The sequence below is a fragment of the Nothobranchius furzeri genome, chromosome 7, assembly GCF_043380555.1.
Source record: "Nothobranchius furzeri strain GRZ-AD chromosome 7, NfurGRZ-RIMD1, whole genome shotgun sequence".
NCBI lineage: Eukaryota > Metazoa > Chordata > Actinopteri > Cyprinodontiformes > Nothobranchiidae > Nothobranchius > Nothobranchius furzeri.
Window position 1 is genome coordinate 59,894,001 of NC_091747.1, and position 22,436 is coordinate 59,916,436.

General features: G+C 44.0%; 1 protein-coding gene across 6 annotated transcripts in view; it reads left to right on the forward strand.

Annotated features, from left to right (window-relative positions):
- The window catches only part of LOC107383076 (A-type potassium channel modulatory protein DPP6), a 371,266-nt gene that overhangs the window by 302,733 nt on the left and 46,097 nt on the right, over positions 1 to 22,436 (forward strand). For all 6 annotated transcript variants that reach the window (XM_054751024.2, XM_015955500.3, XM_054751025.2 and 3 more), the window contains 10 exons: positions 1,394 to 1,514; positions 16,459 to 16,613; positions 16,690 to 16,787; positions 17,668 to 17,791; positions 17,870 to 17,908; positions 18,203 to 18,310; positions 19,898 to 19,989; positions 20,479 to 20,526; positions 20,599 to 20,717; positions 21,407 to 21,478. In XM_054751024.2, the coding sequence (XP_054606999.2) occupies positions 1,394 to 1,514; positions 16,459 to 16,613; positions 16,690 to 16,787; positions 17,668 to 17,791; positions 17,870 to 17,908; positions 18,203 to 18,310; positions 19,898 to 19,989; positions 20,479 to 20,526; positions 20,599 to 20,717; positions 21,407 to 21,478 (976 nt within the window). The remainder of the gene's footprint in view (positions 1 to 1,393; positions 1,515 to 16,458; positions 16,614 to 16,689; positions 16,788 to 17,667; positions 17,792 to 17,869; positions 17,909 to 18,202; positions 18,311 to 19,897; positions 19,990 to 20,478; positions 20,527 to 20,598; positions 20,718 to 21,406; positions 21,479 to 22,436) is intronic.

Consider the following 22,436-nt stretch of genomic DNA (forward strand, 5'->3'; position numbering starts at 1 on the left):
TTCATCCGCTTATCCAGAGTCGGGTCGCGGGGGCAGTAGCCCCAGACTTCCCTCTCCCCAGCCACTTGGGCCAGCTCCTCCGGGGGAATCCCAAGGTGTTCCCTGGCTGGGTGAGAGACATAGTCCCTCCACCGTGTCCTGGGTCTACCTTTAGGTCTCCTCCTGGTTGGACGTGCCCGGAAAACCTCACCAGGGAGGTGTCCAGGAGGCATCCTGACCAGATGCCCAATCCACCTCAACTGGCTCCTCTTGATGTGGAGGAGCAGCGGGTCTACTCCGAGTCCCTCCCGAATGACAGAGCTTCTCACCCTATCTCTAAGAGAGAGCCCAGCCATCCTGAAGAGAAAACTAATTTTGGCCGCTTGTATTCGCGATCTCGTTCTTTCGGTCACTACCCAAAGCTCATGACCATAGTCGAGGTTAGGAACGTAGATCGACCGGTAAATCGAGAGCTTTACCGTCTGACTCAGCTCTCTCTTCACCACGACAGACCGGTACAATGCCCGCATCACTGCAGATGCAGCACCAATCTGCCTATCGATCTCACGCTCCAATTTTCCCTCACTCAAGACCCCGAGATACTTAAATCCTCCACTTGGGGCAGGACCTCATCCCTGACCTGGAGAAGTCATTCTACCCAATTCTGACTCAAGACCATGGTCTCATATTTAGAGGAGCTGATTCTCATCCCGGCTGCTTCACACTCGGCTGTGAACCGCTCCAGCGAAAGGTGAACATCACGTTCTGATGAAGCCAACAGGACCACATCATCTGCAAAAAGCAGAGACCTGATCCTCAGGCCACCAAAATGGATGCCCTCCACACCTTGGTTGCGCCTAGAAATCCTGTCCATAAAGGTTACAAACAGAATCGGTGACAAAGGGCAGCCTTGGCGGAGTCCAACTCTCACTGGGAACGAGCCCGACTTACTGCTGGCAATGTGGGCCAAGCTCTGACACCGGTCATACAGGGACCTAACAGCCCGTATCAGAGGGCCTGGTACCCCATATTCCCGGAGTACCCCCCACAGGACCCCCCGAGGGACACGGTCAAACGCCTTCTCCAAATCCACAAAACACATGTAGACTGCTTGGGCAAATTCCCCCTAAGATCCCTCTAAGGGTATAGAGCTGGTCCAGTGTTCCACGGCCAGGACATGTTAGCCTAATGTTTTTCCTTCCTTTAAACATAAATCATATTTTCTCTTCAAATGTTCACTGAATTTGCAGAAATGAACAAAAAACAACTATTTGTAATAGTAAAAATACCACAAAACTACATTTATTTTATTGAATCTCCTCATCTTCAGTTACCGAGTGACATTCCACTATTTTTTGAGTCTCTCCTAATCAGTTTGAATATATTTTGTGTGTTTTCTCTTTTGCTTTTGTAGATATTCATTTTTGAGAACAACATCTACTATCGGTCTAAGGTGGAGAGCCGTTCCATTCGTCTGGTGTCTACAGGAAAAGAGGGTGTCATCTTCAACGGGCTCAGTGATTGGCTGTATGAAGGTAAAGCAATCAAACATGTCGCATTGTTTTTTAAAGGTGTGATTTACTCATTTATTCAATACATTTTCAGTGTTCTCTAGTGTAAATCAATACGTTTTGATTCATTAAAAAAAGCAGCGATGCTGTTCTGAGATGCAGATGTTTGCTGGTGCAGAGGTGGGCTGAAAACAGCAGGATTGCTCATTAATATTAATTGATATGCACAAATGTCACTTCTGATTGGCTAACAGAACATGTTCAGCAATTTTGCAAAGTCTCTGTCACCAACACACTTTTAAAAAGCCTTCCCGTGGGCAGGCGCGAACCAAGATGGCCGAGGCCATGAATGCAAATTTACAGTGTGACATCACAGTGTGAGTATATTCAAATCTGAGCATTTCAGCGTCTATTTTCTACCAGAAGCTTAAGCTGATGATAGGTGAAGGAAACTATTTTCATGTTCAGCCTGCTTAAAAACTCAGAGTGACTGGTTAATAATCAGAAATAATCATTAAAATGTTTTTTTTTTTAGTCAACCACACCTTTTAACTATGTAGATACTTAGAAATCATGAATTTTCTTTCCCCTGGTTTTTCCTTTTTGCAGAAGAAATGGGTTCCATTAAAAAATGCCGACAAATATGGCCCAAATAAATGGCAAATACCCCCTGGGCTGCTACCTTACCATGGTGGAGGGGTTTGAGTGTCTCAATGATCCTAGGAGCTAAGTTGTCTGAGGCTTTCTGCCTCTGGTAGGGTCACCCATGGCAAACAGGTCCTAGGTGAGGGATCAAAGAGCAGCCCGAGGACCTCTGATGATGAATTATATAAGTGGAAACCGTATTCCCTCGCCCGGATGTGGGTCACCGGGGCCCCCCTCTGGAGCCAGGCCTGGAGGTGGGGCACGCTGGCGAGCGCCTGGTGGCCGGGCTTTAACCCATGGAGCCCGGCCGGGCACAGCCCAAAGAGGAAATGTGGCCCCCCATTCCCATGGACTCACCACTCGTGGGAGGGGCCATAGGGGTCGGGTGCAGTGTGTGACGGGTGGTGGTCGAGGGCGGTGACCTTGGCGATCTGATCCACGGCTACAGAAGCCGCCTCTCTGTCACCTCTCTGGTGGGGAAGGAGCCTGAGTTGGTGTGTGAGGTTGAGAGGTTCCGACTAGATATAGCCAGGCTCACTTCAACTCATGGCTCTGGCTCTGGACCCAGTTTCCTTGAGAGGGGTTGGACTTTCTACCACTCTGGAGTTGCTCCCACTGAGAGGCATCAAGCAGGGGTGGGCATACTAGTTGTCCCCCATCTTGGTGCCTGTACGTTGGGGTTTACCCCAGTGAATGAGAGGGTAGCCTGTGGTCACAGACAGGGCTGCAGTCAGAAAAAACTGATAAACATGAGGCAGGGTTCACACTGTTTTCTGACTGTTTGAAACAAAGTTCAGAGTTTAAACTGTTCATTTGAAATAGTCTGACCAAGTCATTTTGAGGTTCCTATTTAGTAATAAATGTAAAGAATTCAAATCCGTTTTTTCTTTTTCATTTAAGCTGCATTTTTACAGACTTTGATAAACATAAATACTAAATATAAACCAGACACTGAAAGCTGAGGTTGTTCCTAAAAGAGGAGCAGAGTTACAAGCATTTTGCACTTTTTGGTACTATTTCACAGCCAGAAAAAAGTAAATACCAGTTATATTTATGGTCATAAGAGGGTTAAACGTGTGATAAATGTTCTGCTGCCCACCAAGAGATGGTAAAAGTGAATGTGAGCATAACTGCATATGTTTTATTAGTTTATTATGTTTTTTATTGTTGACTCTCATGTTATTATTACAACACTAGAAATAAATAATTAGGTAAATATTCGGGATCAGCACCATGAAGCAAAGTTATGGCAAATAGTATGTGCAGTATTCTGGAAATGGTATGAAATGACTGTGTGCGTGTGTGTGTGTGTGTGTGTGTGTATGTGTGTGGCCTTCTGTAAAGGGTGATGTTAGGTTGGTAGCGGAGCTCTCATGTTTAGTGTTCAGAGATTATGGAATTGGATCAGGAATTTTCTACAGCCAGGAAAAATCTCAGCTACCATAGCTGTAGATCACGCTGGATAACTTTCTGTGGTTGCATTTATTTTACTTATTTTATTCATATTTTACCACCTCTTAGATGAGCTGTCTTTAGTCAATTTCGAATACAAATACAGACAGAAGGACAATTTGGGACCAGCTCAGTGGCCTTGTGGTAGCGTCCTCCCTGGGACTGTGAGATCAGGTTTGATTCTCGGTCGGGTCATACCAACGACTTTAAAAATGGGTCCCAATACCTCCCTGCTTGACACTCAGCTTTAAGGGTTTGGATTGGGGTTAAAACCACCAAATAGTTCCCGAGCCCAGCCACTGCTGCATCTCACCACTCCCCTCCAATGAGATCACCAGTATGTGATGATGACTGTGGGACTTTCTCCATTTTTTACATCAGTTTTAATGCATTGCATCACCACCTGGTATCAAAACAGGACTCAGTGTTGGAAGATAATCAAAAATCAAACAACTTGGATTCAGATCAGGGCAAATATATGGTTGTAACATAAGTCCGCTTTAAAAACTAAAACAATTGTTGATGAAATAACGTTACCTTAATTATTGACATATTTTTCCTCGTTTACATTAGGTTGTGTGAAACCGAGGGTCTCATAACTGAATTTTTTAACTTGTTGAATCGTGAATCTGTTGAAAAACTGCTCTGTATGTACCCCTTTTTTAACTTTGAGCACCCGCCCCTTCAAAGGTCTCTGCACGGCCCTGCTCCTCCATCAGCGCTCTCATTGCACACTGGGACACCTGTGTGTGTGTGTGTGTGTGTGTGTGTGTGTGTGTGTGTGTGTGTGTGTGTGTGTGTGTGTGTGTGTGTGTGTGTGTTTTTGGTCGGTCTTCTTCTGCTGGGCTAAAAGAGCAGCTTATTGATTAGTTGGAGCGCTGCTGCCACCTAGCAACTGGGAGTGGTTTAGCATTCCATTTAGAACAAATTATGCTAAAAAAGAATGAATTGTCCTGCATCTTGCCCCCACCCCCAGATAACCACCTGCCCCCATCCCCCACCCACCCCCACCCCCAGGGGTGCACGCCCCACTAATTGAGAAATACTGCTTTAAATGAAGCTAAGCTAACTGCTAGCTACAGCCTCATATTTATTGCATATCTTTTTAGAATAAACAATTAAAGTTGCACAAAACTAAACTGAATCTCGTTTGTCTGTGTATTTCAGTCAGTAATAAGTATTGTTATGACAATAGTGTCTGTAGCCACATTAGGATTTTTGGCGTGTAGCACTTAATTTCCTGCAGGGCAAACTAAATATGAATATTCCCTTAATTTGCGACTGCTTTACACAGCCTGGTAAATGAATAAATGTTCTACATCAGTTATTTGCATTAATTTAGCTGCTCTGCATGCGTGCATGCGTGCGTGCGTGTGTGTGTGTGTGTGTGTGTTATACTTTGCGATACAGATGTCACCGTGCTCTCCGAGCGTCTGCAGCACCAATCAGAGCTCTCCTGTGTGCCTCACCACACAAACTGGGACACTGGGTTGTGTTAGCATTCCGCTAATGAATTTGAATCCGCTGCTCCGGGTGAACTCTCTGCTCCGGTGGAACTCACTCTAATAACAGAGCGAGGTGAAAACGGGAAGCAGCAGGCTCAGAGATGGAGATAGGAGTAGAAACACGACGGTGCACACTCGACTGTTAATGTAGCAGAAATGTATGTGCTTGGTGGAGTTAGAGCTGACCATGATGGGAGGCTTTAGGAGATGTGACCTCACCAGCTGCTCTGGAAGAGATGAGCAAACTTTATTTGCTTTTGTTTAGAGTCCACCCACATTTTTATGTTGCATTTAAAACAAGATCTATATAATTTTAGGAGCTACTTAGGTGTGTTTCCTTTGTCGTAACTTCAGGGTAAACTCTAGGAGGGAGAAGTGAGCAGAAGATGTCCCAGTCCCCTCAGCTGTTGTCTCTGTTGCCCTTTCAGGACTTGGCACAGACGTGAGCGTCACACGACTGCTTCTGCAGTGAGTGATATCACCGATCAGCGCCAAAAAGCATCTACAGTAACATTGAAAGTTTTATTCTGTTCAAGTATATCAAAGGTTATTCCAATCGGAGCACGAGAGCAGCTGCGTGATGTAAAATGTGGCGTTCAATGACCAAATGAAGCTCTGTTTTTTACAGCGCCCCGTGAGACAACAAAGCCCCATGAATTAAGTCTTCTCGGGGGACTTCCGCTGTGTTGCCTGTGTCAGGAGTTTCTGCTTCATAAGCAACTCTTCTAATTTTACTACTGTGGGCCGTTTTGGACGTCTGCCGATGTCATTTCCTACTGAGCTGCAACCAATCAGTGTGGGTTGATCAAAAGTTCTCGGCCATTCTGATCAGGTACTCAGAAAGTTGGTCAAGTGGAGACACGCACACGCCAGGAAGTTCCTGTGAATGCACCCCGAAGTTCCCACAGTGGAAACACACCTCTTGTTTCCACCCCTACAGCTGATCTCTGCATGGACTGTGGCGGGATGGCTTGATATGTGCATTGGAGAAGCTTTGCTGATTTCCTGCCCCCATCCAAAACCTTTGTGAGATGACTCTCAGCAGTGAGGCACTGATGCAAAGCCTGAAACCAGAGGAGCGTAGGCAGTGAAGGCCACCTTGTAATCCTTGTTTTTTTTTAGAATGATCCTTTTCTGTTCCCACTAGCACAAATGTGTCGCTCACATCTCACTCTACGTCTGCCTTTATTCCTTCACCTTTTCCCGATGTCCTTTTCATTCCTATTAGATCAAATCTCTCGTCAGAATCCATATCTGTGAGCCTATAAACAGATTTGGCTTAGCCCCAGTGGTGGTGCAAGCCTCCGTAGGGCGAGCTTAGAAGCTGTGCCAGTGTGTTTAATGTTTGCAGTGACCAGTGAGATCACAAGGCACAGCAGCATTTCCCATGCTAATGACTCAAGCTGTCTTCCGGCCAAGGTCAAGCTGAGGCTCGGCCTGCTGCCGGGGAGAAATGAGGTCTTTAAGCTCTGCCTGTCACTCTGTAGCAGATTGGGTGTGGAGGGGTGAAAGGTTAGCAAATAATCTCCGAGGCTTGAATATCCTCTTGCAGACTTAATCCATAAATGGGTGTTCATGTGTTTGCAGCATGCAGGCAGGAGAGAGAGAGAGAGGACTCAAGGGAAAATTAAAATAGAAAAAAGAGGAGACACATCGTAGAGAGCTGCCGGTTGCGTGTTAGAGTCCAAAATGCCTCAGATGTCCCGTCATCTGCTGGCTGTCTGATTACTGAGGCAGCTGTGATACCAGCACGTCCTGCGTTGTGACATGGCCAGAGGAAACAGCTGTTTTTTGGGCTCTGGCGTGCTAAGATAAAAACCCCGGCGTTGCTTTGATTCGACTCGTTCTTGCCCCGTAGATGCTCGGCGAGATGAGTGTTTGCATCGAACGGCTTGCCCCCGGGGCTGCTTCTGTTTATCGCTCCGCCTGCAGGGCGTAACGTTACTACATAATCAACATTTGTGCTCAGTGCAGGGAAAATGTAATAAAAGGGAACGAAAGTGTTGGTTTTGATTCTGTCTGGGTGCAAACGGAAACAGATTTTGGTTTTGGGATGGGACTTTCTCTTGCATCCGACGACAGAAAACATGCTTTTGTTGAGGTTATTTTAAAAGATATCCTGATCACACATGATCCGTAAAACATTTTTGCACCTGGATTTATTTTGCTGTTGTCCAACAATGTCTGCTCAGAGACAAAAGACCTCTTTCCAGCAGCGTGGCACGCCGCTGCGTTTCTGCGCTGTGCTTCCAGAAAGCATCAAGATCAGCAGTTCAAATCAGGCCAGACAGGAAGCCAAACTCCAGAGCATTGTAAAACATCCAGTAACTTTCAAAATAAAAGACTTGCACAGATTTTCAGCCGTCTACCTAGTAACAAAATAATAGAATACTAAAAAATGAACCACAAACATTTTAAAATACATCCTGCCATCCTTCTAGCTTGTTGTTGTATGAACTTGTGAAACCACGCGTGATCTTGCAGTTCTCCATTGACTTTGGGATCTTGCAGGACCAGCTGCTTGGAACGCTTTTGGACCGATTCAGGTCTGAAACGGCTAAAACGCATCCATCATGTTACGCACCGCATCTGGTTGAAACGGCATCTGGAATCTTTACTCTGTGCTACAGTTGGTGTCAAGTAAAATGAGGCATGAAGAGATTAAATCTAGCTGTGAGCTGGAAACGAATTTAATAAAAGTGGACCTTGGTTTGACCTCATCTAGAAATCAGATTTGGATCAGCATCTCATAATGTTTGACCCTCCTGAGTATCGGTGATTTTCATTGAATGATTTATCTGAACCGTGCACGGCTGAATGCTCACATGTCAAAAGGGCTACTTTAAATGCAGCGAGCTTCGTGTTGCTTTGTTTTCAGAATATGCTGCAGGAGCGGAAATGCAAGACTGGAGAAAGACGGGGACCAGTGGTCAGCCACAGATTTACGGGGCAAATTTCCTACAGTTCAGCTTTAAAGTTTGTGCTTCAAAGTGAAGGAAGGAAGATCACAAGCCTTTACTTCAGAGTTGAGCTTTGCTCTCATGTCCTCATGATCTGCATCATCTTCCAGAGGATGTACTTACTCTCTGTGTAGTTTCTCACTGCTAAGGAAAAAATCACCACATCTTTTATCAAAAATCAGTTTCCTGGAGTTGGAAAAACTCATTTAATATGTTTTCTCCTTTACTCAAATGCTTTAAATCATTTGGGGGCAAAACTTCTCATACATGCTGGAAAAACTATTAAAGGTTTGTGAATGACATGAGTTGCCCTAAGTCCAGACTGCGATACAAGCAGGTGCGCAGATAGTGTGGTGGTGGTGGGGGGGTCTGTCTCCCCCAGATCAACCCCGATCCGTCCCCCGCACTAAGGCCAGAAAGAAAACAAAGTCGGAGGTTAAGCGCTTGAAACTCCTTTTTCCAATTACACTGAATGCAGCATGACGTAAACAAACACCGACTCCAGAGGCACAAAAGTGGTTGCTGCAAGGATGCAGGATAAGGCGAAAAAGGCAAGCAACGATTACTGCGTATTACTCTAATTTCCCTCTGGGATTAATAAAGTATCTTTGAATGAATTTGAATTGAATGAATTGAATTGAATTGAACTGAATTTAAAAAAAGACCAGCAGTGTAAGTAGGCGGGACTGATCTGTCTGTTTATGCATGTTGGTTATTGTTTCAGTACGTTGTTGTCAGTGTTGGGACTTACTCGTTAAAAGCACTGAAGCCTCATTGCTGACTTTAACAAGTCTCATCTACAAATATGATCCCTCATGAAGTTACTACGTTACACCAGAAGATAGTGGAGATGTGGAACCTTCAGGCTGACAAAGTTTGGGAGTTTTTAGAGTTTGAAAATCGCCTCCCGCCGTGAGGCTCCCAGTCAGGCAGAGGAGGAGATGCGCGCAGCATGAAGAGCGCAAATATTAGATAAAATGTAAAATTGCCGGCAGGTCTGGTCTTTGTTTCCTGATCACTGTCTGCTAATGACTGACTCTGATTATGAAGCAGATTATTGACTCTGGTGAAGAAATTCACTCATCCAGCCGGGAAGATCAACGCTGCTGCAGCATCAGACAGCTGGTGCTGCACGAGAGGTGTGTGGAGTTTACAAGCTCCAAACGTTGGGTTTGATGTTGGTTTAACCTTCTCTGGGACGTGGTGGATGTAGAAACGATGGTAAAAACACCGCTAACGTGACGGACGTAACGACAATGTAAAAAAAAAAAAAGCCGTAAAAAGAGGCAGATGCCGATGCGTTAAATATGGAAGTCATGTGTGTCACATAATCATAAAAAAGTAATATCTAAATTTTCAAAAGAGATTTATATATTTATATGTATTTTAAACTTTCCAAATGTAATGACAATTTCTAAATAACGTAAAAATACGAAGGAACATCTGTTGGTCAGGCTGAAAAGTTTGAGAACTACCGCTCTAAGTGATACGTGATTTTTGTTTTGTAAACATATTTTATGTGCAGTTTTTTAGGGCTTTTATGTTTTCTGTAAAGATTGGTATGCTGAAAATCGATTAATGTTTAAATAAAACATGTTTTGCATAAAGCATGAGGTTTTGGTTAGTACTTGATTAGGAGAATAGCATGACTGATTAGGAAAGTGTTGATCAGGCAGAGCTTTGTTGCCAGCATTTCATTGCACAATGGCTTCAAACACGTATATAATAGTGTTATCAATCAATGCTTTATTAATCCCAGAGGGAAATTAGAGTTTCAGTACACACAATTCAGAGATCAGACATACATGGGCAAGACACATGACAAGAATCGGTGACTGTGATCATTCGCAACCCTGAGTCGCGCTACCTTAATAGAGATAAGAGGGCAACATGAGGATTGGTTCAGGTGGAGGGAAAAAAAGGCACTTCAGAGTTACCCTCCCACCAGGAGGGCAGCTTTGCTCTGCAAAAAAAAAAAAACACCTCAACAGATATGCAACAGACTTCAGACAACACAACATGAGACTCCAATAGGAAGGCAGGGAGGGGGGCTGAGATCCTGTTCCTCCAGCGAGAGCAGCCATCTACGGCGCTCAGCCACTGTACAGTCACAGGTGGGAGGGAGATCTTGGGAGAAGCGCAGAGCAGCATCTGTCTGCATCGCTTTGTGGGGGTTTGCTGCCGCTCGAGGCTGCTAGTGCATCAGATTCAGATAACAAGACTTTGTTTGGGTCAGGCTGAGATAATTTTCCTCTCTGCCTTCAGTCTTTAAACTGATCATTCCAGTCTTTCAGTGAAGCCAATTTTGGGTTTTAAACCTGTCCATACCGTCCGGTGACTCTCTCCGAGATGACATCCATTTTGCGCACTAATACCGGTATCGCAGCTAGAACATTGTCCAGCTTACGATTCACCTCGAGTAACGTCCCAGTCTGAGAAGTCTCCACACGGACGGTGCTTTCCGTGGGTGCGGGTCGCCTTCCAATCGCTCCCGTCTTCCCAGATTTCCAGAAAACCAGATATCCTCCCACTCCAATCAGGAGAAATCCAGTGATCATCAGGCCGAATATCCACACATCTTCGACTTCCTCAATGGACAGCTGGGAGAGGCATACGATCTTCCATTCCCTCCAGGAATCCAGCATATACCCCACCGGGTATATCCCCGTGGACATGTGGGAGCCCCCTGCTCCGTTCTCATTGTTGAAAGAATCTTATCAATCGCATTGAATGACCAATTTATCAAATCCATGGTTAAAATAGGGATTTTCAGAAGAAATGCAGAGAAGCGCTCTGTGGGCAGACAGGACAAAGAGCCTTGGGAAAAAAGGATAAGGGAGCGAAAAGAGAAGCGTCTGTACTCCTCGAGTGCCAGGAAGGAAAAAAAAACCATTGGATGAAAATTCACAAACTGACTGAGCTCTAGTTAAGGCTCTTGCAATAGTGTGTGTGTGTGTTTGGGGGAGGGTACATTGGAATTTTGTCCCCCCAGTTTGAAAATCCTATCTGCGCCCCTGGATACAAGGAACTCTAGTTCAAAAGCTTAGAATAACTTAAGGTGAAAATTACAAAGAGTTGAAGGGAAATGACTCCACTTTCAGTCGGGTCATGTAAAAAAATCCACTCAACCACTTATTTAGGCGAAATCAAGCAGGATAAAAACTCAGGAACCACATCTCCAATCTCCAATCAAGGATGGGCAAATAGTCGAAGCTGTGGTTTTAATTAAAGGGGTGGTTCACTCAGTGATTTCAACTCATTTGCAGTGTAGGAATGAATGCCTTGTAATGTCGTTCGCGGGGGGAAACAATATACTGGTGCACCATACCTCGGACCTAAAAGTTGCCCACACCACAGCTGAGCTTCAGACAGCAGGTTTTGGAGTCTTATTTCCTGATATTTGGACATTTCGCTCTAGATTGGATGGCAGCAACGTGACTCTACCACTGACTTGCAACATGGATGTTTCATTTCCACAAATAGCACAAGCCTGGAGGAGCTTCTGCTGTGTGGTGGAGTTGCTAATGCTAAGTAGTAGCTTCTACTAGCAGAGACGTTAAAACAACAGCCTTCCTCGTCGTGAGTCAAAATGGGTGTGTTGGCAAGGTGAGTTCATGAACTGTCAGGCTTTTCTAATCCTAGAGTTCCAAAGTCTATAGAAGCTGATGCATGAGATAGGTGTAGGAGACTATTTTCATGCTCAGCCTGCATGAAACACTCAGAGTGACCGATTATAATCAGAAATTAAAGCTGCAAGCGGCGTCGATCGGCCTTTGCAGCTCCGCGCCGCTCCGGCCTGGCCGGCAGTCTAGGCCACGCCCACAAACCCATCACGTCCATTTTTATTGGTGGTCTGACTAGGATCACTCACCAGAGAATCGTAGCGATATCACGATAAATGAGGAAATGAGAGGCAAACCTATTTCCATGGCGTGATGGCGAATTTTGCCATGCTCCCAAAGCCCCGCCTTTTTTTGAAACCTGCCAATACTGGACACCAAGTTACCTCAACTTGTCTGCTGCTATTTGCCAGAGATTGCTGGTGATTGGGTGAAAGGAGTCCCAATAGGGAGCTGTGAAAAAAAGAGTGGCGTGGCAACAGGTCAAAGTTTGAGGCTTAGCCACGCCCACACCTTTCAACTTTTGAAAAACCCAACGGTTGAATGTTTTCCCCTATGTCTTAAGAGTATATAGCAGAAGTTTGAAGGTGATCGGTGAAAAGGGCGACGGGGCATCATTCTCCAAACAACGTATGCAAAAACCACTAAATCGAGTACTTGGACCAAAATGGCTGTGGAGCTAGTTTAATTGCTATTTTTTGGGACTTTTAAAATACAAAATTTGACACCACGCCTGACAAGTTTGCAAAAATTCCTGAGTTTTCGGGTATGTTGAGGCCTCCAAAAAGCCAATTTACTTGGCGGAAGAAAAATAAACAGAGCAGATACAATAGGCCTATGCAGCGCTTTCGCTGCTCGGGCCTAATAATAAACATTTTAAGAAAGGATTTTTCAGCCAACCACACTTTTACATGCTTACAACATCTGTAAGTTAATGCAAAAACATTAATAATGTAAAAAATAAACATTGTGCTGAGAAATAATGCATTTAAAATGTTTTAATGCTTCTTTCACTCCACACCTTCCCCACTGTGCTGATTTAATGTGCACCACTGCTGCCCTCTGTTGGATGCATGGAAAGAAATGAGTTCTTTCTCTCTGTGTGCATTTCAGATGATAACCTACTTAAACATGACTGAATATATTCAGAGTAGCCTTTACAATGTTAGTTAGTAAAAAAGCATCGACTGAACGCCAGCTGGAAGGTTTGATGTCCTTATTTTATCGGCGTGGTCTGCTTAAGTCTGTCACCCTGCACTCATTATTTCCCACTGGCCACTTGACTCATTGTATCTCATGCATTAATAATGTGCTCCGCTCAGTGAATAATAAAGTCTGCACGACAAGATGGAGAGCCAAGCTGTGGGGAGATGAGCTCACCTTGGTGATCAGGGAAAAGAAAGGAGAAACAATCTCATTACTTAAGAGAGAAAATTGGTTTTAGCTCATTAGGTGTTTCACTTGCACCCTTTTCTCTCTGCTTTTGTCTCCTCACTTCCTTTCTTTTGCTATCTGACCCAAATCAGGACACTTCTGCAAAGGTAACTACCGTCACCTTCACTAGCCGAGGTGACCGGGCGTCCCAAGCTGAGCAAGTTCGACAGCTCGCCGTTTTCCACTTCAGGTGGAAAAGCTTTTCAAAGCTGTCGCCGGCAAAAGTCAGTTGATGAAGCCAGTCATGCGGGAAAGCTGTTTTTTTATTTTAAATCTACAAATGCTGCCGTGTTTGTGCTCTGCTGCGTTCTGTGTCGCCAGGCAGCGAGATGCAATTAGATCCCGCTGAGCTCAGTCTGCAGGGCACGCACGGACTCACCGGACTCCAGGTAGCAGCCATATTTCTTCACATGTCACCTCCGCACGGATAGCTGGTGTTTCAATTAGCTTAACGGTGTCCAGAGGGAGGCTACAGGCACCGCCGCCCTTCACAGGAGGACTAATGTACATCTTTTGCCTCCACCGAGCCGGCGCGTTTAATGGAAATGCTAATTGATCGCTAATGACTGTTAATTCCTTGAAGCTGGCACCCACTTCCAAAGATAAACAACATTAATGAAATTTTAATCGTAAAAGTTGATGGACGTGCAGCTGGCAGAAGACTGGAACAATGACAAAACACCAGTGCTTTGTTTCCACAAGATTTGGGAGAGTTGAGATTGTGTTTTATGTTTGCAAAAACGTCCTTGTGTGAGAGGTTGCTAGCGTAATTTCCGGGGCTTGCTGCCCAATGGGTTCTTTTCTTGTCTGCACACTAAGCGGGGAATGTGTTTGACTCAAGGGAACCCTCGAGGTCACAAATCTGCAACAAAAGCAGATTTTTTTTTGTGTTTTTATTTTGAAAATGTTACCCACACAGGTAGCTCCAAGCCAGGAAGTTGTCTGAGCTGCTGTTGCACCAGGAGAAAAATAGCTGGTTGGTCCATATCTGGGAACGCAGCCGAGCCGTGTTGTGGTCAGCTGGCTGTGCTGAGATTAAAGGCTGCTGTGATTTATGACCTCAGGGTTTACTGTGTGTGTGTGTGTGTGTGGGGGGGGGGGGGGGGGGGTCAGGTTATTTACTAAAATTGTTGTAATGAAAAGTGTTACAACCAAGCTTCTGTTTACGATTTGAACTCCACGAGAACTTTACAGGATTCCCGAATCCTCCCTGCTGTTTTGTTGTCCATTTTACTTCCGACGTCAGACAGCTCTATTTGTGTAACACATTTCATGCAAAGAGGCTATTAAATGTTCTTTCCAGGTACAAGAGAGTTATGAAATCAGTGTGAAAAATCAAAACAGCAGATTAAAGCCAAATCTGAATAAAAAGATAATGCAGAGTTAAAGACTGAGCAGTTACAGCGGCGCAGGGTAGTAATCACTCTAAGGCAGATGAATGCATGAAGTTTTCCGTTTTGATTTAAAAGTGACCAGAGTACGGGCAGGTTTGAGGTCGCGAGGAAGCTGATTCCATCCGTGTGCAGCCTAGTTTGGTTCTGACCCGGTTCTACCAGCTGACTGTTTCCTTGCTGGGCGTAGACACCAAACAGATCCAACATGTATTCTGGCCCCACGCCAGTGAGTGATTTATAAACTAGTAGTAGCACTTTGAAGTTGATTGTGTAGTTTACTGGTAACCAGTGTAGCGATTTAAGAACAGGAGTGATGTGCTCGGCCCTCTTCTTCTTCTCCTCCAGCTTCACTGGCTGCCAGTCAACTTCAGGGTTCATTTCAAGATCCTGGTTCTGGTCTATAGGGCCTTACATGGACAAGCACCATCTTACATTGGTGATCTTCTTAGTCACTACACCCCCAGCAGGTCCCTGAGGTCCAGTGATCAAAGCCTACTGGTTGTGCAGCACCAGGCTAAAGGTCAAAGGTCAGATCATCTGCTGCTGTGGCCCCCAGACTCTGGAACTCTCTCCCCCTGAGCCTGAGATCAGTGGACTCAGTGGTCTCCTTTAAGAAGCAGCTGAAGACTCACTTGTTCAAGCTGGCTTTTGTATGACCTTCTTCACCTCTCTCTCTTTATTCTGCTCTCCCCACCTATTCCACCTTCCTCAGATCCACTGATTTCCCTCTTTCCTGTTCACTCTCTTTCTTTCTTAACATTTTTTCTTTTAAATCGCAACAGCTTATTCTTGCTCATTTTCAATATATTTTTAAACATTTTCGAAATGCTTTTATATATTTTTACAATTTTTATATTTTTTGTTTTTGTTTTTGTGAAGCGCCTCGTGATTTTTATCTTGAGAGGTGCTATAGAAATGATATTTTCTTCTTCTTCTTCTTGGTTCTTGTTAGCATGCTAGCAGCAGCATTCTGAGCAAGCTGCTGTTGCTTCACAGCTTTTTGGGAAGACCAGATAAAAGACCATTGCGGTAGTCCAGCCTGCTGCAGATGAAAGCATGAATGAGTTTCTCTAGGTCCAGTTTGGACATGAGTCGTGCTGTTTGGTGAAGATGTTAAATCGCAGATCTAGTTATAGCCTTGATGTTACCAGTGAAGCTCAAGTCTGAATCAATTACGACTCTGAGATTTCTAACCTTTACTTTTATTCCTCTGGAGCCGAGTTTAGCAATAACCTCCATCCTGTCCTCCTTCTGTACAAAGACCAAAACTTCAGTCTTGTCTTTGTTTAACTGGAGGAAGTTTGACTGCATCCAGTCATTGACTTGCTCCAAACTGGTTCCGAGAAACCAGGACATTCTTGTAATATTTCAATTGGTTTTTAATGAAGTTCTCGATCAGAAATGGGTGTATTGATAGATCTGGGTCAGAGCAGAGGTTCTCCGTATGTCGGGGTCTTGCTTGAGAATGACAGAAAGGAGGGAGTCTGAGACTGGCGGGCTTTGAATGGTCTGTGTGGTAAAGAAGGAGCTAAGAGGAAGACAATTGTGTTAATGTACTGGTTGATCCACATTTTGACCCTCACCCGTGTTCAGGAGTTTTAAGCATTTACTAAAATAACAAGTTCATAGGTACAGGTGACCAGAATGAAGGTGGATGTTCTCAGCCTAAGGGTTAAGGTAAGGAGCTGGGGCTTCCAGTAGCTGCTCCTCCACATCAAGAGGAGAAGCTGGTGGGAGTAGGCTGCCCTGGGAGCACCATGGGGTCCCACTGGGTGTGCTGGCGGAAGTGATTTAGGACAAGGATCCTTACGGCTGCTGCCTCATACCATCTAGACTCAGACAAGTGGAAGATAACATTTTCTGGAGGTCTATCATCAACAACAGGAGAACATTTTTCTCCTTTTATCTCATTGAAATATAAAACCCACCCGTTTTGACTGAAAGTCTTTATTTTCCAGAGGAGATTTTCCACTCACACATCGCCCATTGGTGGTCTCCTGATGGCGCCAGGTTAGCTTACGCCACCATCAACGACACTCTGGTGCCCAAAATGGAGCTGCCCATGTTTACAGGCTCACCTTACCCAATGGGGAAGGAGTATCCGTACCCTAAGGTGAGAGCATCACATCGTATTATAAACTCAGTTGTTTTAAAGGTCGAATTTCAAATGTTGTTCCCCATCTGTTCAGGCTGGTGAGGAAAACCCGGTGATCACTCTGTATGTGGTGAACCTCAACGGCCCTCTGCACACCATCGAGATGAGGAGACCGAATGATCCCAGGACCGGGTGAGAACTCTACTTACACGGACTTTTTGGGATCCACTGCAAGTTCCAGTGTAAATTGTTAAACGTGAGCCACGTTGGTCTGTTCCGTATTTAACGGGCTTTCTGCTCCACTGGGTCCGTTTGTTTGCACGCCCTCTTCTTCTCCATCCTCGCCTCTTCTTCAAGCCTTTCTCTTTGAAATCTGCACTTAGTTAATGGAAACCTCTTATGTTTATGTATTTAGCAGACGCTTTTGTCCAAAGCGACTTACAAGTGATAATCGGCATGTTGCCCTTGAGGCTAACAACAACAACTTGACATCAGTCATGGAGAGAAGGGAACAAGGAGTGGACAGTAGAGAGGGCGGACGGGTGCAGGGAGGGTGTTAGTTTAGAAGATGCTCTCTGAAGAGCAGGGTCTTCAGGAGTTTCTTGAAAATTGAAAAGGAAGCCTCTGTTCTGGTAGTGCTTGGTAGGTCATTCCACATTTGTGGAACGATGCATGAGAAGAATCTGGATATTCCTGAGCGTGGTGTAGGCACTGCTAGCCGACGATCCTGTGATGACCGGAGCGGCCGGGCCGAGACGTAAGCCTTTGCAAGAGGATTCAGGTAGATGGGAGCCGTACCATCTCGGACTTTGTATGCTAGTGTTAGCGATTTGAATTTGATGCGTGCTGCTAGCGGTAGCCAGTGGAGCTCAATGAACAGAGGGGTGAAATGTGCTCTTTTTTTCTGATTGAAGACCAGACGCGCCGCTGCGTTCTGGACCATTTGAAGAGGTCTCGCAGTACAGCCTGGAAGACCAGTTAGAAGGGCGTTGCAGTAATCGAGGCAGGAGATGGCAGTACCCCCTCACGCCGTTTCCACACAGGCGTTAACCGCTTCCTGCTTGTTTCTCAGTGAGTACTACGTGACGATGGTGAAGTGGGCCACCACCACCAAACTGGCCATCAACTGGCTGAACAGAGCGCAGAACATTTCCATCCTGACGCTGTGTGAGGCCACCACGGGGGTCTGCACGAAGGTACGATTCGGCGGCGTCTGGAACCGCCCGTTCGCTCCTAAAGCCGTTTCTTTAACTCAAACAATCTGTTTCTCACAGAAACATGAAGATGAAAGCGAAGGGTGGCTCTACAGGCAGGTGAGCATGTTCAACACAAATCAAGCTCCGATTTAAAGCATCTGAGGAGGCTTTTATCGCCTCATTTGACCTTTAAATTGGTTTTATCTTCTCACATTTCTTGCCCGATTAAAAGTTATTGTTGTAAAGTCGTTTATCTTTTTTTCCCTCTAAGCTGATTACAGCAGCGTTGTTAGTGTCGTCTTTGTAAAAAAGTATAATCGGATAATTGCTTTTATCATAATGGTAACACCCACTAACCCGTTAATGTAGCCTTTTATTCAGAGGTCTGAACGGCGCGCTCTTGTCCTTCAGAACGAGGAGCCGCTGTTTTCCAGAGACGGTCTGAAGCTTTTCTTCACACGAGCCATTCCCCAAGGAGGCCGGGGCAAGTTCTTCCACATCTCCATGTCCGTCTCCCAGGTGAGACCTGATTTAGGTGGGAATTAAAACAGCGATGAGGTGGAAATTTGCTTTTTACTCTTAGTTCTTTTAGTGATGAATAGCAAAATCTGCATCTTTGTTTTTTACTAGGTATTAAATTGTTTTCTGCAGGTTTTATTTATAACAACTTAAAGTTCTCGAGGACAAATCCTTGACGATCTTAAAAACTCATGATGTTCAGTGAAAATTATTAAAGATGAAGAATTAAAAAGTAAAAGGTCGACTATTTCAAGAACTATCTAAAAATAATCCTGTTATTCTGCTTTTATTATTATTAATATTAATAATATTTTGTATTTATTATTATTATTGAGAATTTTGTGTTTTCGCTGAATTAATTACATTTTTGAATACAGGGGAATATAAGGAATCTCCGGAATTCCTTCAAAATAAAAGTCTTAGAAATACTTTAACACTATTAATCCATTAAAATTGAACTGCCTTTTGATTTGGTTGCCTGACATTTTGATTTTAATCACTTTTTTATCATTATTTATTTTTCATTTTTTGGCAATGACAGTAATGCTTCTCGGGTAAAATCAGAGTTTAAAAGTCTGAAGAGAAATTAAAATCTGGCCTTGAAGTTGCTTCAAACCAAATCTTTTTCTCTGATATTTATTTCCTTTTTGAAGTGTTTCGTTTGATTTTACACCTAATTAAAGTTTGTTTTAAGTCTACAAAACATCAAAACTTGTTTGGAAATTAATTGAATCTGAAAAAACAAAAATAACAAAGTTCCCGTTCCATTGTTTTATTTTCTGGAAACAAACATCTCTTCATCTCGGAACTAAATTTGCAATTAGAGTCACAAATCTGCAGGATTTCACACCTGAATCTCAGCTTAAACAGGTTGCTGTGGTTCGTTTCAAATGTTTGTCTAATTATTAACCTTTTGACCTCACAATTTTCAAGGTTGCAGGAGGGGATCAGCCTGGCCATGAATTAAAGGGACAATTCAGCTCTTAGTTCTATGAACAGCTTCAGTTTGCAGAAAAAGAGATTATTACTGATAAAACAGATACGCTAACAGCTAGTCACAATACGTACAAATAAATTCCAGTTCATGCTAAGGTTGTTTATAAGCTTTAAGCTGTCACAGTTCATGTTTCTCCCATCAGGAATTATGAAATTCCAGACAGGAGTGCTGCAGGAGCTAGCTCAACATAATTCCCTGTAAATAAACCTGTTATGCAAAAGTTAAATTACCCTCATACTTCATTCAGACTAGCTGTTAGCTTATCTGTCCAGTTAGCATTGGTCCCTGTTTCTCTAAACTGAGGTTGTTCACAGAACTATTAACAGGTATTAACTGGTTTTATGGACAAAATCAGCTCGAAATCAAATTTTTACAAATATTTTAGCATTAAAATTTTCATCAGGCAGCATGAATCAACAGTTTTTGTTGCATAGAAACAGTAAAAATATATAATTTACAAATAGTCTTGCTTTTTATTGTTTACACAATAATGTATAATTATTGTATTTTACACAAACGTGACATTTTGCAACCATCATGAACAAAAAGAGTTTCATATTTGGGTGTTTTCTCATCTTCTAATCCCGAAGCCGAACACCAGTACAGACACACTGCAGTCCATCACCTCAGGAGACTGGGACGTCACTCAGGTCCTGGCCTACAACGAGGAGAGCCAACTGATGTGAGTTTTAACAAGTTCATGTGAACACATATTAAAAATATTTCTATGTGTTTCTTACTTCGCTCGACCATCTTAGTTATGACTTCTAACTGGTCATCATTCTTATAATCCTCCTATGTAGCTCTGATTCTTTATTCTGAACTCTCGACTTTTAAATAAAGGCAATTTGTGCCAATAAAAGTGCCATGAAGGTGCCAGAGGTTCTGGTTTCCTGCTTCTCTGGGTTCATCCAAGATCCCGTTTCCTCCCACGTTTTAGCTCCTGACTTCATACGAGGAGAAACGCAGAAAAACAGCTTCAGAGATGTTAAATATAAAAGAGCATCTCCGCCCTTTGGGGAGAAACGCGTGTCCTACTTCTCTAAAACGCATTCATCCCCGTCGTTCTCATGAGTCCTCTATTTTAGCTGTTCCAGGTGCTGCTCCGCCACACCTAGAGGTTCTTTTTCTGCATCTGAGCTACTTTTGTTCTCTCCTCATATGAACTCAGATACTTCCTGAGCACTGAAGACGGCCCAAAGAGAAGACACCTGTACAGGTGAGCGTTGCTCTGATTCTGTATATTAGAATGAAATGTGTGTGCTGAACGTGTCGATCGGCCTCTCCGCAGCGCCGACGCCTTCGGCTCGTTCAACCGCCGCTGCCTGTCCTGCTCCTTGTACGACGTCTGCGGCTACGTCAGCGGCTCCTTCAGCCCCAACATGAGCTACTTCCTGCTGCGCTGTGAAGGTAGGAAACCACAGCTGTTTCCTGTTTTTGAGTGTTTTGAACGTTTAGATAAAACAGAATGTTCTCTAAAAGTGGTGAACGTAGTTTTGTTCATTTTTCATATTTTGCAACGTCGAGCCGAAATCGGAGTCGGATTCCCTTAAAACCATTGATCTGATCGGCCGTCTGAGGCTTAAAAATATGGTGAGAAAAAGAATAAAACAAGTTGTGCTGTTTGAAGAGGATAGGTTTAATATTTAATCCCGCTCAGATTTTAGTGACAGTCAGCTGACAGATCCATCCTACCCAGCCGACCCTCGCTGATTCTGCTCCTCGTGTATTTTTAGCCCAGTTGTCTCCTCTGCAGCCTGTGATCAGGTTAAGCTGTGTTCCTCACGAGGAACAAAAAACTGACTGGATCCATCCACAGTCTTCCTGTTTTCCCAATCTGCTAAATGCATCCATCACATTGTTTTCCGTCTCTTCTCCCTCCGCTCTGCAGTTCCAGGGCTTTGCTTCTGCTTGTGGTCTAAATATAGAAAATCTATTCCAGATATTAGTTCATGAGTCAAATAAGCTCAGAAGGTCTACGGTGTCTATAACGCCCTTTTGGCCTGAAGCAAAAACTAAAAATAGAAACGCAGGAACATCACGAGGAGGGATGAGGATTCATTTCTTCATGATCTCTTGAATTCTGGTTTCCTTTTCAGGGCCGGATGTCCCGTTTGTGGCTGTTTACAAAACACAACGAGATGCAGAAAGTGAGACTCAAGACAGAGAAAGTGAGTAAACATCTGGTTATAAATTACAATCTGAAACGTCAGATTGTTCAACCATTCATTTTCCTGATTTTATCGTTGTTTCCATTGAGAGAAGATCTGGCAACACAGTTCAACTACAAAGATCCCAGAAATGAGTAATACATGACAAGTAAATGAACCTAACGTATTTTTGTAAACATTTCTCTAAATTATAGTTTTCATCTGGGTTTAGTTTGGATCATTTTCTTTAATCCAGATTTCCTTGTAACCTGTTAAATAATCCTTTCAGTTGTACTCCAAGAACCACTGAAACCAGTTTGAAAGCAATAGCTTAAAGTGTTAAAAGCTCTTTAGTGTTTCTTTAAATAAAAAAAAAATCCTGTTTCTCTGCTCTTAAAGGGAAACTTTGCAGTTTTAGCTTGCTTTTAGCGCCCCCTAGTGTCAGTTAGTCACAGCAAACTCATCTCGCTGTGCACTCATCTTTTTAACACCTCAATCTAACATTTTTGGTGTGTTCTTGCTGTGTTGCTTTTCTAACTGCATTTTTTGGTTCTTTTTAAAACACAGATAAGGTTTTTTCTTTACCTTGCTGACGGTTTCGTGTGCGGCTGCAAACTTCCTCAGAGCTGACGCTGATGGTGGCGTCACTTCCTACTCCGTTTATCCGCGGGCAGCAGAGGACGTTGTCGCCCTCTGCTGCCCGCTCTCCCCTCTCCGACGATGCAGTCCCATGCACGATCCAATGTGTAGACCCCATCGTCTCTGTTCATGGTCCCGCATCCACGTCTCCTTATCTGCAAAGCTTCTTTTATCCATCTTTTGTATTTCTGTTGTTGGGGTACCATGAACAGAGACAGAGTAGGAAGTGGCGCCACCTTCAGTGTCAGCTCTGAGGATGTTTGCAGCTGCAAACGAAACCGTCAGCAAGAAAAAGAGAAACCTTTCCTGTGTTTTAAAAAGAACCAACAATGCACCTTAA